The sequence below is a fragment of the Adiantum capillus-veneris genome, chromosome 18, assembly GCF_014529385.1.
Source record: "Adiantum capillus-veneris isolate H3 chromosome 18, ASM1452938v2, whole genome shotgun sequence".
NCBI lineage: Eukaryota > Viridiplantae > Streptophyta > Polypodiopsida > Polypodiales > Pteridaceae > Adiantum > Adiantum capillus-veneris.
The window spans coordinates 101,121,410-101,138,622 of record NC_140948.1 but is presented as its reverse complement, the minus strand read 5'-3'; the positions used below and the strand labels follow the sequence as shown (position 1 = coordinate 101,138,622).

The window sequence follows — 17,213 nt, the reverse complement described above, 5'->3', positions numbered from 1 at the left end:
ATCAACTCTCACCCTTTACATTCCCACACGCACACCCACATTGTGTTGTATTAGCCTCGAGTCACTACTTTCACCCCCCTATTCATTTCCTACACAGTTCCAACTAGCTAGCTACTTAGTTCACATCTGGCAGTTAAGATTTTAGTTTTTCACTTTACTTCATTTTATTTTTGTACCCAGACATTGTATTGGATCCACCAAGATTGTATCACTTTGGTCTCATAGGTCATTTTGGCCTTTTGAAGACGTTTAATATAACATATCAATTCATTTCATTTCTCTCTCTCTCTCTCTCTCTCTCTCTCTCTCTCACACACACACACACACACACACACACAGAGTTGAGCAACTTAAAACTGAAGAAAAGAGTTAAATCCACTTTGGTTGGGGGCCATAAGTGACAAAAAAAAAAGGAGAAATGTACAATTACTACCTCCATAGAATGAGTTACATTCTGACAATGTACATGTCACAGCCTTCATAGCTACGAGAATGTAGTGCCAGGAGACTGCAAAATATATTAACGTATCATATTTCATCTCTCTTCAGTGAAATCATGGATGAAGGCTTTTCCTCCCAGGTACAATACCCACTTTCCATTCTTTCTTCGAACTAAAGAGAGAAGAGATTTGAACGTGGTAGGAGCAATGCCAAGAGACCTCAAGAGAGGTAGTAGTGTAATAAGGATAGTCTCATAGTCATCAAGTGCGTGCAGCTATCCTCAAATATGATCTGCAAATGCAGCTTGATTAAGATTAGATACCACTCAATTGCTAATTCAAACAAGGCACTTAGCGAACACAGATCTTAAAATGTAACACACCAAGCTTGATAATTGCCAAGAAAAGATATACCTATATCGGAACCCTATAGGTTGGATCTACCATCTTCAATACAAACAGGTTGCCTTTGTCTCCCCGAGAAACCCTGCATCATTTGATGATGGTGCAATCACTTATTAGATCTGCCCAAAAAGCGTATGCACGAGCTCTGTTTCGTCCAACAGTTAAATTTGCTACTGCCACTTCTCAGCAGCTCATGTGGCATGCTTTCAGGGCGTACCTTCAAGATTTTCTGGAAGGATGATCAATAGAGCATGCAAGAAGAAGAAGAAGAAGAAGAGAAGAAAAGTTTTAACATCATCATAGGAACAATGCCAAGAGACCTCAAAGTTCTATCCAACGAGTAGTGAACTCAACACTTATTGCTCAAGAGGGAACTGGGATAACCCATCTACCACACTTCGATGATAGAAAGGTTATTCTTCTTCTTATTCACATGCACACACCCACCACCCACCCATGAGAAGAGAAGTTTTAGCTTATCCCAAGAGACCTCAAAGATCTATTCGACAAGACTTGAACTCCATATGTAGAAGGCAATCAAGAAGATAATAACACATACCTCAACTCTTCATCCAGGTAAGTTATTTCCAACTCACCCCGGGCTCGCTCCGGAGCCTTAATGCTAATCTGATCACTCAACCAAGAAAAATGAAACTTAGCATGTATCCATAATTGCACATAGACGATTCTAACAGACACACAACAAAACACATCCTTTCACAACCAATATCTTCATGATTTATAAGGGTGTCATCAATCACTTCAGTAGAATAACACTCAATCTACATCCATTGAGATGAATCTAACAAAAAACTCAGATTCACCTTTGAAGAATTAAAAAAGTGTAAAATTATAGATTCCTGGTAGCCATCCATAAGACAATAGCACCACCTCCAGCATGCATCGCATTCACTAGTTAATACTACAATACAACCATCAGCTTCATCATGCATAGCGTTCACCAACTCATACAAGATTCCCACTTAAACTTGCCCAAGCTTGCTTCCGTCAAGCTTGTGTGAACAAAAGGGCGACGAAAATTGGAATGCTTCCATCCGGAGGGGTTTCTTTATTTTCAAAGAGTTACAGAATTACATGTACAAGAGGGGTTAAAAAAGGGAAAGTTTATGAAGAAGAAGGGGTCATTTTCATTCATCGTGAAGCGTGTGGGTAGAGGCATTTTATAACTACCGCTTGAACGCACGTCCTATAGGTATTTTTGGAAAGTGAAACCCTGAGGAAAGATCAAAGAGAATCCTGACAACGAGTTGATAAATCCTATGTGTTGTAATTTGGCATGTCATTGGCTTCATCTTACATAGCATTCACAAAATATTACAACCTCCCACTTAACTCTAAGGTGTACAATCCGGGTTCGGAACGTAGGGGCCGCTCTACCAGTGTGGAAGCGAAGTGCAGGCATACCAAGCAGCAGCTTCATCATTCATAAATTGCAGATGCTCACAATGTATTTAATGCCATGCAGCCTCTAACTCTTCCTTAGATTGTGTCTATGGTACAATGATTTGGACTCAGGAGAGAGTGATGTTAGTTTGTTATTCCCTAGTGCACAGCCCAATTAAGAAGACAGTCTCTGAACATTCACATCATTATCCACCTTGAGATCTCAGATGAGAATCATGATCATTGTAACTTATTTAGCAATAACATCTAGACCGCATTGATCTTTTCACGGATGTCTTAATCTACTAAATCTCGTTACTATCACATTCACATCACTCGTCAGGTGATTGGATAAAATGTTGCAACCATTTCATCTTTCTGACACATTCTCAAATAATACACACATAACAGAGCACATGTAACAAATTTATTTTAGGGATTCCCATTTCAAATGTACATCTTTTCATAAAGTCATTCACCAAAACGCTAGTCTGTCACTATCCTTGAAATCTCAAAGAGAAATCAATGAATTTATTCCTATCGAGGTAACCTATGACAAAGGAGTGGAGTGGCTCCTTTCTTGTGCAGTCTGCACCGCACCAGATTCAAGCTGTTGATTCATCGGTAACTTGCAAAATAGTCGAAGCTAAACTAAAACCCTCAAGGTAAAGCTCGAGTATATGAGGGAAATATGTTGAGTCCTCCTCCATCCACTTGGCATCAAGAGCCGGATAATTCGTCAACTTGACTAAATATCTGCGGAACAGCTTACCTCTCACTTTCCTTATGTGCTGGTACCTGTTCTGAAATGAGAATCTCTTCCGTCTCTTTCACTTCTGGTTGCTCATCTGGCTCCCTATCCACACGTACTTCACCTTGGATAGGTCTCAATAGACTCACATGGAATGCATTGTGAATCTTCCAAGTATCTGGTAACTTTTGTTTTCCGGAAAAAGATGCTTCTATTAGTTACTGAAACTGCCCATGGGGCTACAACCACCTCTGTTAGAGAGGGATACAACAATCATAAGGGGGAGACTCTCCCGATGAAAAACAACGTATGTACAGTGAGGCTAAATCAAGAGATGTGAGGAGGGAAAAGCCACACAGGTGGGCGGTAGTGCCATCTCAACACACCCTGGACCATGGTGAAGAAAGGCCCAGGGCGCCAGAGTCAAAGAAAAGCCTCTCTACGCTCCCGCATGCGGTTGGAGCTGCCCTGGAGTCTCTCGAACTGTCCTCTGAGAGTATGGATCAGCTGTAGCCACAGATTCTCTGCCGCTGGTCCAGGGAGAGCCTCAAAGATGCGGAAGCAGCGGGCCCGCCAGATGAACCAAAGTGTCAGGCCGCAGATGAGCTCCCAACACTCCTCTCTCTCACTGCACCACTTCTTGGAGTAAGCTCTGTATTAGGCTAGAAGGAAGGTCGACCCTCCTCCATCACTATCATCCTGCTGGTGGAGGATAGCTCAAACTGAAGTGTCGGGCCCGTGAGAGTGGACCAAGCAGCTGTCCCCAAGTGTACTGCCCTGTCGTCGAAAGAGCAGGCATCAGCCGAAGGACACGAAGCCAGACCTGGTGTGCCAAAGGACAATCCTAGAGACAATGGCTCTGACTCTTCACAGAATGGTCACAAGCTGCGCATGCTGCCGAGAGACCACTATGTACAAGCCAGCTCCCAACTGTTGTAGCTCGATGTGCAACCAACCACTGGAACAGAGTGACTCGCCGCGGCTGTCTGGAGTCTCACAACCTCTCCCAAAAAGCTGCCAAGAACTTAGCTCTAAGACCCTCCTCCTGCCAATGAGGTGCTGCAGTAGGACGAGGCTCTCTCCGTGCTACCAGTATGTGATGTCCCAGTCGAACAGTGTACTGAAAGAAAAGGACGCCCGGATGATCGATTGAGGAGAAAGGGTCCCTCCAAAACCACTCTCGGGGATCCCACTGCACTCTTGCCAGTGGACAGCACTCCCAAGCCCATAGCCTCCAGTGGCCAGTCTCAAGAGCTACAGGGTCAGGATCGATGACGCAAGTCCTCCCACAGATGCACACAACTCGGATCCTCTGAAAACAGCACTCTGCCACTTGTGGGCCTCTATTGAAACTCGATGCAAGCGACCCTCACCTTGTAGCTCGAAGAAAAGGGAGGGTACCGTCTCTGAGCAAGCCCAAACTGTGATGAGAAACTCCAATCGCGTGAAGGCCTCCATCCATCTGGGCGCTGCTGACTCGAGAGGCGTGAACCACTCAGTTGGTACTACCTCTGTGATGTCCTGACACATGCTTTGCACCCCTCTCATGCCCTGTAGTTGGATGCTTTGAAGCTCCTCTGATAAACCTGAAAACTGTAGCCAATCACCTAAAGTGCATGCTGGACCCTCTGCCGTGGGACCCCAAAAAACATGAGGCCTACTAACAACCAAGTGGCCTCTCTAAGTGCTAACCATGGGGTTCCAAACAAGGGGCTGTCTCAGGCGCTCCTCCATGCAAGTAGGCTGATGCTGCTCCAGGCCTCTCCGCAGCTGCTCCCAATAAAGGAGCAAACTCACAGCGAAACGGTCCTCCAATCTCCTGCTCAGGCCAACTCTGCGCACCTCTGTGAAAATCCATCTGGTCGAAGGTCGCCACGGGCCTCCAACCTGAGGTACTCTAGCGCTGAGCCGCTGAAGCGAAAATTCCTTCCAGGGCTCCTCCCGTGGAAGTAATCCTTTGACATCAAACTTCCCAAGAAGGGCACTACTCTGTTGTGCTGGGTGTATGATCCCCAACCCTCCCTGAGAACAAGGAAGAGTGATGACCTGCCAGCCACTTTGGCCCGGGCTATCTGAGTGTCACGCCCTGACCAAAGGAAGTTCCTGATCAGCCTCTCTACCTGGCTGATGCTGGAACTCGAAAAGATCCAACAAGAAGTGATGTACCACATAGTAGCCAACAACACCTGGTTGGCCACTACAACTCTGTCTGCCAGAGAAAGTCATGCGGAACTCCAAGTCATGAGGAGGGGAGCAATCTGCTGCTCAGGAGACATGTTCAAGACAACTTGACGGCCCAAGTATCGAGTTGTAGTCCCTGGGGGAATCCATTTGAAGCCCTCACCTGGCATCCAATAAGGCGTAGGAGCACTACCAACCGAGAAAGCCACTGTCTTTCTCCAGTTGATCAGTGCGCCTGATGCACAACAAAAGATCTCAAGAGCCTGCTCACACCGATGAAGGTTGGCCTCCTGGCCCTCCAAGTACAATGTTGAGTCGTCTACAAACTCAGCATCCAATAGCTCATCTCCCCGAATAGGGAGCGCTAAGCCACGTAGACCAACCTGCTGTGAAACCACGAACCTGCTCATTGCCTCAGCATAGAACAAAAAAAGGAAGGGGGCAAGAGGGCAGCCCTGTCTGACGGAACGTGTGAGCATGAAACGATCTCCTCTATCACCTAACAAAAGTACCTGACTAGGTGTCCGTCTGTAAAGAGCTGACACACCTCTGATCCATGCATCTGAGAAGCCCATCCTGCGTAGAGTGCCCTCCAAAAAGTCCCAATCAACTCTATCGTAGGCCTTCTCAAAATCGAGAAGAAGTATCACCAGATCCTCACCACGGAGGCGCACGAGGGTAGAAGCCGCCCAAAAAGTGAAGATGTTATCAAGGATACAACGCTCCTTGACAAAACCTGTCTGTGTCCCATGTATGATGCTCTCTAGAAGTGGCTGAATCCTCAAACTCAGAGCCTTGGCGAGAATTTTGTAGGCTGAGTTGATGATGGTGATGGGTCGCCACTGTCAAATCTCATCCAACGAGCCACCCTCCTTGGGAATGAGGTAAATCAGGCCCTCACTCATGCTGTCAGGCATCTCTCCTGTGTGTACGATGTACAAAAAAGCGTTGCAGAGATTTGAGCCAAGCAAGTCCCAGTACTCTAAGAAAAAGCTGTGAGTCAAACCATCCTCACCTGGACAGCTACCACGGGGAAGTGCTCTGGGGGCCGCATGGAGCTCCTCTAACTGAAGAGGCAACTCAAGTCTCTGACGCATCTCCTCTATCACAAGACAAGGCATCTGTGCCCACACCTGCTCTCTGCATGCATCCTGACGCTCTGACTGAGGCTCTACTGACAGCAGGTCACAGGGGTAAAAATCGGTGGCAACTGCACGCATGTCCTCTGGCTCTGAAATAACTGACCCGTCAGGTCTCCTCAATTGGCTGACCCTGGCATGCGTCTGTCGAGGCCCCACTGTCTCAAAGAAATCCCCTGTCACTCTGTCACCCACCGGAGTCCACTGAGATGCCTATCGATGAAAAGCAAACTCCTGGCGCCTCTCCTCTATGCTGGCAAGCTCCTGGCGAGCCTGCTGTAATTGCTCCTCCAGCCAAGGACTGTCTGGATGCTGTTCCTGCATCCTCTGCAAGGAAGCAACGCCCCGTTGAAGACGTTGCTCCTCCTCTCTCGATGCAGCCAGGCGGGCCGTAGACTCCTGGAGAAAAAACCGACTAAGTTGAGCAAGTCCAGAGGCCACTCTGTCAGCAAGAGAGTCTTGCAAGTCTAAGCCCTCTATCCAAAGAGCCACCACTCAATCTTTGAGCGAGTACAGCAAGACCCTCTCAGGGATGCGAAGCATCGTGCTCCCCCTCCTCTATCCATCGGTCACTGTGAGAATCACTGGTGCATGGTCCGGAAAAGAGGTCCCAACCACAATGCTAACTGACCCAACCAAGTCACCGAAAAGGTCACTAGTGTAGAAGCGATCTATCCGAGATAGATTCACTCCTCTCACTCTGCGGTCCGAGCAAGGGAAGGCCAGGCTATCTGGAGGCCTCACAAAGCTACAATGCTGCCACACATTTGAGACCCGCAAAGTCATACATAACCTCTCTCAAGCTGCCAACTCAACTCCATGCATAGAAGTATGGCTACCTCCAATCTTGTTAGAGGGGTCCTGACTCCTCCAACATGTTGAAGTCACCCCCAATGCACCATTGCTTTGCCTGCGGCAGAGACTCTACAATATGGGACCAAAACTCTGTGCGTGCACTCGCCACATTGGGCGCATAGATGTTCAGGAAGCCCATGAGGCAATCCTGAACCTCCATAGTAATCCACTGAGCCCTGCCTCGCACAATAATCCTTCTGCCCACAATGGCCTGCTGCAAAGAATCCGCAATAGTCATACATACCCCACCCTGGATGCCTCCAGGTCCAAATGCAGCGAACCAAAACGCCTCATAGCGACCACACAAAATCTGACCACACCGTCAAATGCGACTCTCACAAAGATGGTGCTCCTGTAGTATAAGAATGTCAATCTCACCACCCACAAGGCATCTCTGAATCTCTTGACCCAGCCGACCCTGTTGATGCTGAAATTGGGGTCCTCATAATACCTGCACATTCCATGAGATGAACCTTATGGATTTCAGTGGGAGAAAACAGATGCTGCCACAGCAACCAACCTCGCTATCTTTGAGGCCGGTTTGGATGGGGAGTAATCCGCATCCGAACGACCTCTAGACAAGCGCGAAAGAAGTGACTGTCCCGCCCAGGCCCAAGCCGAGCGTGCAGCCAGAAAGGCTACATCCTCTGTCCAAGAATCCTCATGTACAAATACATAGCACGGAGGGCTCTGAGTGTCAGCAAACAAATGCACCACAATGTGCCTGCAACCCACTATATTCAAAGGCGTCGCACTGAACTTGGCCAAAGGCCAAAGTGTCTGCACCAGATTTGTCACCCCTAAGTCCCCTGTGTGGTGTGAGAACTCAGTAGCTTGAGTCTGGAGCCAGTCAAGAACTGTGTGCTGGGTCCACTCAGTGAGATCCCTACCGCACAACGGGAAGGAGAAACCCACCGTTGTGTCGAGAGCCTCAATGCCTCTAGCTACAAGAAAGAGGACATGGACTCGAAAGCAAGCCTCCTCCAGGTTAGGAGAAGAGTCACCCAAGAACCGAGTGAAACTGTAGTCGAAGAAGTCCCAGCGTCTACGAATGTCAAAGCTAGTCAAACCTCTAGGAATTACTGCAAAAGGAGAAGTCTGCACCAAAAAAGGCGGCCTCAAGTGGGGCTGTCTCTCTCGCACCACACGGCTCGTAGCGAAAGCACTACCATGAAAACGCCTCGCGACAAACGAGTGTCCAATCCCCCGTGTCTTAGGAGGAGTGGTGGAGGGGTCGGGAGATGAAATTGTGGGCCCCACCGGGGAGAGAGGAGGGACGGGAGGCGAAGGTGGCTGTGGGGGAGGGGGAGGAGGCAGGGAAGGAGGAGCGGCAACGTCTGAGGGAGGAGGGGGAGCGGTGGGGCGGGCCTGCGCCTGTCGACAACGGTCAGGCACCTACTGCCAACCGTCAATTGTCTGATCGCTAGTCTCAGTCAAGGTACTAGCCTGTGCGTCCTGTGTGTCTGGCTGCTAGGCTTGCTTAGCTTTGGGAGTCTGCGCATGCGCTGTGGGTCGAGATCTCCTGCGAGGACAAGCCTTTGCCAAATGGCCCATCTATCTGCAAATGAAACATTTATTCGGGAGGCCCCACCAGAACACGTACTGAAGGGATGCGGACCGCCTTGGCAGCTACAGAGGCTGTCGTGCGAGGTGTCTCCAGGACAGTCTCAATCTCTGAACCTATCCTGGACAAAAGTGACAGGTACTCCCTCAAACCAGGAAAGCAGACGGAGATGGGAAGGTCTGCCTCCTCTACCAGCACATCTGTAGCTCAATTAAAACCATGCCTTCGTTGTCGAAAGTGGGTCGAACTACTTGGATGGCCAAGGGGCTCATCGCGATGACCTTCGACGCCATCTCGGAAGTCTTGAACTCTATCTGATAGTAACCGTGTCTGAGGACTTGAACATCCAAAATCTTGCCCACCTCTGCGAGAAGGCGGACCTCGAGAAGATCACGCAACTCTCCTCTGCTAGGTCTAGTGCCGAGAATCTTGCAGATGACGGAAGTCGCCTCAAGGCGTTCCACCTCTGCGGGTAGGCTCGCTTGCTCTGTCGGTGTGAGAGCAAGTCGAATGGTGGACTCAGTGGGGTCGGGCGAGGGGACTCCATCGGAGTCCCTCTGTGGTGGAGCTTAAGCCTCCATCTATGTCTGCTGTTGTGGTCGAAGAAAGGGGAGAGACAATGTCGTGGCAAGTACCCGCAGACGAAGCGAAATCCTCAGCCTGCAGGAACCTTGGAGGGGGGTGGGGGGCGACAAAGACGGCCAGCGAGAGGCAAAGAGAGAAGTGCGTGTGTGTGGCAGTGTGTGCGCGGGGGGAGGAGGAAAGGCAAAATTTTTGGGCTTTGTAAAGGGCCTCGGAGAAGGCGGGCTGCATCAACAGCAGCGAGGAGGCAGGAATGCAAGCGAGAAGGAGCAAAGGCAGGCAGGGGGGACGGGCGTGGCAGCGCGAAGGGAGAGGGAGGCGAGGGGCAGGGGGGGACGGGCAGGGCAGTGCAGTGCGAGGGCTACACAAGAGCATGTGCAAACAAGGGTGGGGAGGGAGTGGGGGATGAGCGATGGCGAAGGCAGGAGAGGGGTGCACAGCAGTAGCGAGCATCGTTCCCATCCAAGTATCTGGTAATTTCAATCGGAAGGATACATCATTTATCTTTTCTTGTACCTAAAAGGGCCCATAGTGTCGCATTAAGCTTTGGAAACCCTTCTGCTTTCATAGGCATGCTTTCTCAAAACCGGAGTAGCACCCAATCATTTTCCTTCGGCTACAAGTTATGTCGATGCTTGTCTGTTGCCTTCTTATGTTGTGCTTGAGACTTCTGCAAAGCCTCCCGCACCTTAGCAAAAGCAGTGTCTAGATCCTATGTATACTCATCTGCTTCAAAAATCTTGTCCTTTGTGCCGAGGATCGAGGAACCTTTCTGACACCCTCGACAATCTCAAATGGCGTTAGTCTCGTAGACGTGTGAACTATGTTATTGTAAGAAAACTCCATCAGAAGAAACACTTCTCCCACTCATGATCAAAGATATAAGACTTCAACAAGTCTTACATCTTCGATTGTCCATCTGTCTATGGATGAAACGAAAACGAGAAATCAAGGGGAGTGCCTATATTCTCCCACATTGCTCTTCAAAATAAGCTCGTAAATCTGGGTCTCTATCTGACACTATAGATTCATGCATGCTATGTAATCGAAAAAGCTGAGAGACAAATAGCTTGGCCAAGTGATCGGCTTTCACTGTCTTCTTTACCGGGATGAAGAGAGCTTGATTGTTGAGTCTGTCAATGACTATCCAAATTCCATCGTGCCTTCTTTAAGTCTTAGAAAGATCGAAGATAAACGCTATACTCTCTCAAGGTTGGTTTAGAATAGGTAAGAACGCCTTATATCTGTCAAACTTGACCTTTTGATACGCCAAAAAAGTGCGTACAAGCTTATCTACATCCTTTTTTAGCTGAGGCCGATATAAATACGTTTCCACGCCTTTCAAGGTATTCTCGATGCCTCCATGCCCAACAAAAGGTGGACTCTGGCACTCTGTCAACACCTTCATCTGCAAATTTTTAGTGACACACAACACAGTCTTTCTCATTAGATAACCTTCCTTGATAGTATAACCTGCAACTGTCTCCCCACTCTATATCCGGTCAAAGATGTCTCCAAAATTAAAACTTGTACCACACTAATCAAGCATATCTTCAAAGTTTTGATGATGTATCGCGAGATGGCCAATACCCGTGGCTTTCGAGACAACCCATCAGCCACCAAATTCTTCTTTCCAGTCACATAAACAATCTGAAAATGGAACCACGGAAAAATGTTCGCCCTTGGACAAGAAGTATTTCAAACTCGGATGATCGGTAAACATAATGAAATTTGCTCCAGACACGAAATGTATCCACCGAGTCAAAGAGTGTATCACTGCTAACAACTCCTTGTAGATCTGTGCAACCGGCTTTGGTCTAGAGAACATTCTACTCTTATAGGCGATGACATGGCCCTCCTCCATTAAGACTGCTCCCAAACTTCTACCACAAGCATCATTGTAAACCTCGAATGTTTCTGCAAATCTCGTAAAATCAAAATAGGACCAGTCGTCAACTTTTCCCAAGTGTCTTGAATGTTGGTCGCAAAGCAAATGGAACCCCTTTCTGAGTCAAGGTATGTAATAAATAAGCAATCTCTGCAAACTTTCGAATGAACCGCCTCTAGTAAGAGCATAAAATCAAAAAGCTTCGAACTTCGTGTACATTCTTTAATTCTAGCCAATTCCGTATGGTTTCTATCTTGGCCATGTCCATCAGTACACCCTCTACTGAGACGATGTGTCCCAGAAAGTGTATCTATGGTAGGAAAAACTCCCTCTTTTTCCCATTAACCACCAATCCGTGCCCCTGTAGTGCCTCAAAAACATGAAAGAGACGGTGTCAATGCTCTACTTCACTCTCAGACAACATAATGATGTCGTCAAAAAAGGTGCCCACAAATGACCTGTACTCTCTAAAAATCCGGTCCATCATCCTGTTGAACGTTGCAGGAGCATTTGTGAGACCCAAAGGAATCACCAAATACTTGCACAATCCGAAGGATGTCCTCACCGCGGTCTCGTACACATCTCTAGGAGCGACAATGATCTGATGATGGCCACTTTTCAGATCGATTCTCCTAAAACATGTAGAGCTCTATAGTTTGTCAAGTATATCATCGATCCTCGGTATTGGAAACTTGTTCTTGATGGTGATTTTATTGAGAGCTCTGTAGTCAATGCACATTCTCCATGATCCATCTTTCTTTACCACTAGAAGTATTGGTGATGTACTATGCTGGATTAGACCCTTCTCAAGAAGTTTTTTCACTTGGTTCATGATTTCCTTGTTCTGGGCTTTGCTTACTTTGTAAGGTGGTCGGTTCGGTGGCGAACAGCTAGGTATTAGATCAATTGAGTAGGTCTCTCAGGAGGTAGCTCTCTAAGCAAACCCTCGGAGAAATAGTTGGCTTGAGCTTGCAAAAATTGTTGTTGTCCTTTTTCTAGGACCGACAAATTTGACTTTTTACTCGCATCAAGTTCATTCACATAGACCAAGTAAACAAAAAGACTCGATTTCATTAATTTGGAAACAATCGAAGCCAATACAAGTGAGACAGACTCACCCTCTAATTTTATATAAATAGTGATTTCTTTGCCTTCTTTAATTCTTCAATGTGGCCTTTCTTGCCCAATAGTCAACCACGACACCATTTCAAGGAATGCCCAAAATGACGTCACACCCCTCCAGAGGCATGATGTAGAAGTCCTCATGCCCTAGGTACCCCTGGCCATGCAACGAAGTCTGCCTATGAGACAGGTGTAATGGCGACATCTCTCCCTGGTGCCGCTAAAACTACCTCCATCGGTGGTCCCAATTCCTCGTGTGTTATTCCAGTTGAGTCACCAATTCCGGTGAGCTGAAGTTGGCTTTGGCTACTCCATCAAAAAAGATAAGGACTTCCTGATAGTGTACTTTGTCGCACACTCTACAAAGCTCCATACTCTCATCGATCTGGTTTGGGCTCACCCCCACAAAATCTGGTACTAGTCTTGACTTTGTCTTCCCTTTCTTTGCAGGCTCATTTGCAGCTTAGGAATTCTCTAGTCTGTGCTCAGCCTGCTTCTTTGGTGCTTTGTTAGGGCACTTCGCACAAATATGCCCTTGCTCTCCACAGCTATAACACTTTCCCTCTTCATAGTACTCTCCATGCTGCTCTATTGATAAACTTGGGGTTGGTGGGTTTCTCCAAAAACTTACGCCCAGTAGGCTACCGTAAAACGTGGGCATCCGTAAATGCCACATCAGCATCCTCTACAAATTCGCGACATGTCCGTATACAAAAGTGCCACGTCAACAATCTCCACGCAATTTTGGTTCTGTCTTTATCCCCACAGCTGCTCTGTAAGTAGGGTAGGGCTAGATTTTTAACCCTAACCCCTTTTGAGCCTCTCGGCAGAATCTGCAAGTTAGACCATGCCACGTCACAAATTTGTGACATTGTGTGCTTAGAACCACGATTAAAGCAAATGCTTTTGTAATTGATTTGTCGTAAAATGTCGCGTATGGGTGGAGATGCTTGATTTTCCTAAATGTTTGGGTGCAACATTTTCCCAAATTGCTTCTAGCTTGGAAAAGTTCATTTGGCACCTCACCCTAATGGCATTGCAAAAAACTATTTTATGTGAAGGGTTACCCTTCCTCCTCCAATATGGCTCTTGTTGAATAAGTCTCTATGGGGCTTACATATTTTGATTTGAAATGAGTGTATTTGCTGGTATATGGTTTACTTGCAAGAAATTTGGGCAAATAAATTCCAACGTCCTCAAACACTATTGAAGTCTTCTGCTTTGGCCATGCCAACCCCTCAGATCCCTAAACCATCCCACTAGAGCCACCTCAAAGAAGCAAACAAAATTGCTCCTAGAGATACTTATCAAGATATACGTAAAGGTAAAGCATCAACAATTCCATGAACTCTTCTTGCTACCAAGGTGTGTCACCAATTGCTAGTTACACTATGACGCTGAATATTCACATTTAATAGGCTGAAATGTTGAATGCTGCAATGCTGAATTTTAGATTTGACACGCGGAAATGTTGAAGATATGTTGTCACAAACAGGAGTGCATAACAATATCAAATATACTCTGATAAATAGGATTTATCACTTAATATGGAAGCCAATTGACATAGAAAGAAAGAGAGAGAGAAAGAAGCTCGACACAGTACTGGGGACCAGAAGATGGGTTGGACAACCCCCCCCCCGTAAGGAGTATCTTCATTACACGGGGAAGTCTTTATACAAGCTCTTGAACCAAAAGTGTTTCCATCTCCGTTCTAGATCAAATTCTATGGTACTCGGAAGCCTCGGCCTCCAAATCTCAGGGCATGTTCTCTTTCGTAGAAATCTTAGCATCAACTCTACTATCCTGGACACAAAGTCCATCCTTGGGAATCTCGATTCCCTTATCCCAACTCAAGAGTCTACTTTCAAATTTGTGGATCGACTCCCAAACCTAGGGTGCAAAACCCTTGGGGATCTTTTCCCACAGAGCGTTGTTTTTTCCTGCAAAGGCTCATGCCTTCCTCTGCTCCTAATTCCTCGTGCAAAGGAAGTGCACCTGCAAACAAACACTCATAGATCCAACCAAACATGAAAAGCATCACCTTTGAAAACTAGAAACTCGAAACGCAACTCGGTTCTCGAAAAGCAACTCCCCGGAAGAGATCTCTATGCAGAGAACCCTCTTTCAATCCTGCACACAGAAGAGGTGTGCTCTAGGGCTGCTCCTCGTAAATCAGCCTCGTCTACGACGTCTATGGGCTAAAAACAAAGAAAAACAGTAGATTGTTGTGATGGAAACAATCCTCAGAGACACTTCTTCACGATGGAGCTCGCCTACGTGGTCTTGGCGACATCTAATGCACTTGGGGCAGCCATAGGAGTCGTCGACGCCATCTTCTGGGTGGCTGAAATCTGCAGCATCATGGGGATGTCTTGGGCGCCTTGGTTTCCTCCTGCAAAATCACTTGTGGAACCTGTGGAACTAGGGGAAGGTGGGTCAGCAAGAATAGAGGAGCAAGGGGGCACCTAGAGAGAGGAAAAGGTGCCTGACTGCTGCCCATGTCAGAAGGAGAGAGAGAAGTCATAGGCTGCCAGTTATAGCCAAAAAGAGGGGGCGCCAGCTTTTTGGCCCTAATTTTGCAGATGGCTGCCCACTTATTAGGTGGGCAGCCCGCCAATTTTTATAAATGGTATGACCCTGCTCAAAACTCAATAAAACCTTACAAGCTGAAAATCATGCTTACACAATCACAACCCAGGCGTCCTTGGATGCAATCTCATGCATAGATCACTGTAACAGGGAACGGGGGGAACACAGCCCAAACGTTCCGAAACAACATTCCAGACGAGTCCCGTTCCCAAAACGGAGATGGGAACGGAACGCCGTTCCAGAACGGGGTGTAACCGGAACGGTGTTTTGGAATGGGCGGAACATGAGGCGGAACGGTGAAACGTGGGGCAGAACGGGCAAAAGTAGGCATTTGGGGGGAAAAAAGCGGGCTTTTGGGGGCAGATTTAGGGTTGTTCGGGGAACATATTTGGTGCAGTTTGAGGGCAGGTTAGGGGGCATATTTGGGGGCAGTTTTGGGGTTGTTTAGGAGTTTATTTGGGACTAAGCTGAATGGAGGTAATTCAATCCTTACTTTAGGTGGACCGTTCCAACCCTGTTCCCGTTCCGGCCCCCCCTCCTCCTCCCCCCCGTTCCCGTCCCATTCCGGACCCTCCCGTTCCTGTTCCCCGTTCCCGTTCTGGGTAACTATGGCACAGATGCAATGCTAATATAGACTCCTATATGGAAAAGCACTACTTTCCCAAAAAGCAAACTCGGTTTTTTGGAAAACAATTGAAGCTTACTATGAACCCATCTTCATTCAAGTGCTTGTCTCATCTCGTGTACAACTCTACTCAATTCGGAATCCCTTTTGACTATGGAATATTCCCTTTTTGATGCTCCCATTACCCACTGTGTGACGCATCAAGAATACCCATCATTTAGTCCTTTCTCACCGAACTTACAAAACAACTCCTTCGCAATGCTCTATATCACCCATCCCATGAAGAACCAAAGATATTTGTTCCGAATGGTCGAATACTCCTTCTCGATGCTCTCTGTTACCCATCCGATGTGACACATCAGAAGTATCCGTTCTTGGTGGCCCACAGATATTCCCCTCACAATGCTCTTGCCATTCCTCTAAATTATACACTAGAAATATATGTGTACTCGGATGTCGCTAGCAAGGAAACCTCACTTACAAATCCAAATATTCATTTAGAGTTTAGACAAAGCTAACTTAGCAACATCCCTCTCAATTATTAAAAAACGTCCTCAACTATAGTGGTCCAATTGAACTACCCAAAAAAGGTAGGAAAATGTCAAATCTTGCTCAATGATGAGTTGAGTTGGTCCTTCTCGAGAGAAAAACATAAATTCAATACTTACTGTACCAGTTCGAAACTAGAGTGGGTACTCAACTCCATTAGGAAATTTCTGTCTTTCCTCCGATTCCTTGAGGATATCTTGCACTCAAACTGTATTAAAGTCCCAAGAAAGTCAACAAACTTAAGAGTCACGTAGGCAACCCATTATTCAAGTTGTTCATACAGATGAGAAGTTTCCTCATTCAATAATCTTTTAGCTCGGTTTCATCTTCTCAACCTCAAAACGAACAGGCTTCCTAGAAATCAATCTAGGTATCTACACTGATGTAATCTTTTGTTGGTAGTCTTGAGGATATCAAACCTTTGGTGTCTTGCCGCATAGGGCATATCAGATCATAAAGCATTTATCTCCTTTGAGCATGTTTTCCTTCGGCAAACAGAGTCTGCCATCTCGCCAAAATTGGCTAAATCTCCAAGAATTGTTACCCTGCAAGCATCAATGGCGTGCAAAATCTTAGGCAAATAAATTATAGCCATAGCATCCTCTAAATGTATGTTTGAACTTGGTTCACATAAGAGAGAACCCACTTTGGATCTCAAGGATGGTCTCCCTTAAATGTTTAAGGTTTTTCTTCCCGTTGTGTAACGATTGGCCAATGATACAAGCGAACATAATAGTTCATGCTCAATCTAGCAATATGCCAATATTACTCGACCTTCTTATGGAGAAGCGTATGCTGCAACCATAACTTGCTACTTCAGTGGTCAAACCATGTGGTTCACTTGATGATCATAAAACGTATGCTACAACCATATGCTGCAACCATAACTTGTTACTTTAGTGGTCAAACCATGTGGTTTACTTGATGATCATAAAACAACTATTAGAAATTGCTTCTCAATAGAGAAATTTAGATTGACCAGACACATCATCTCAAAGAAATTCTTGTGTCAGAAATTCACTGCACGCAAAAAGACGCTCAATAGAGTATCACAAATTCCATTCCATTTTCTAAAAAGGAAACTTGATGCATCTCATTTTGTTGAGCAGAAAACAAATT

The 17,213-nt window shown here is 46.6% G+C and overlaps 1 protein-coding gene across 1 annotated transcript in view; it reads right to left on the bottom strand.

Annotated features, from left to right (window-relative positions):
- Positions 1-363: 363 nt before the first annotated feature.
- Positions 364-17,213, bottom strand: part of LOC147436099 (putative plastid-lipid-associated protein 4, chloroplastic) — a 57,741-nt gene continuing 40,891 nt past the window's right edge. Inside the window, exons 5-7 of the mRNA XM_086488998.1 lie at positions 1,405-1,472; positions 855-927; positions 364-732 (exon numbers count right to left, since the gene is read on the bottom strand). Of these exons, the coding sequence (XP_086345124.1) occupies positions 855-927; positions 1,405-1,472 (141 nt within the window). The 3' untranslated portion in view covers positions 364-732. The remainder of the gene's footprint in view (positions 733-854; positions 928-1,404; positions 1,473-17,213) is intronic.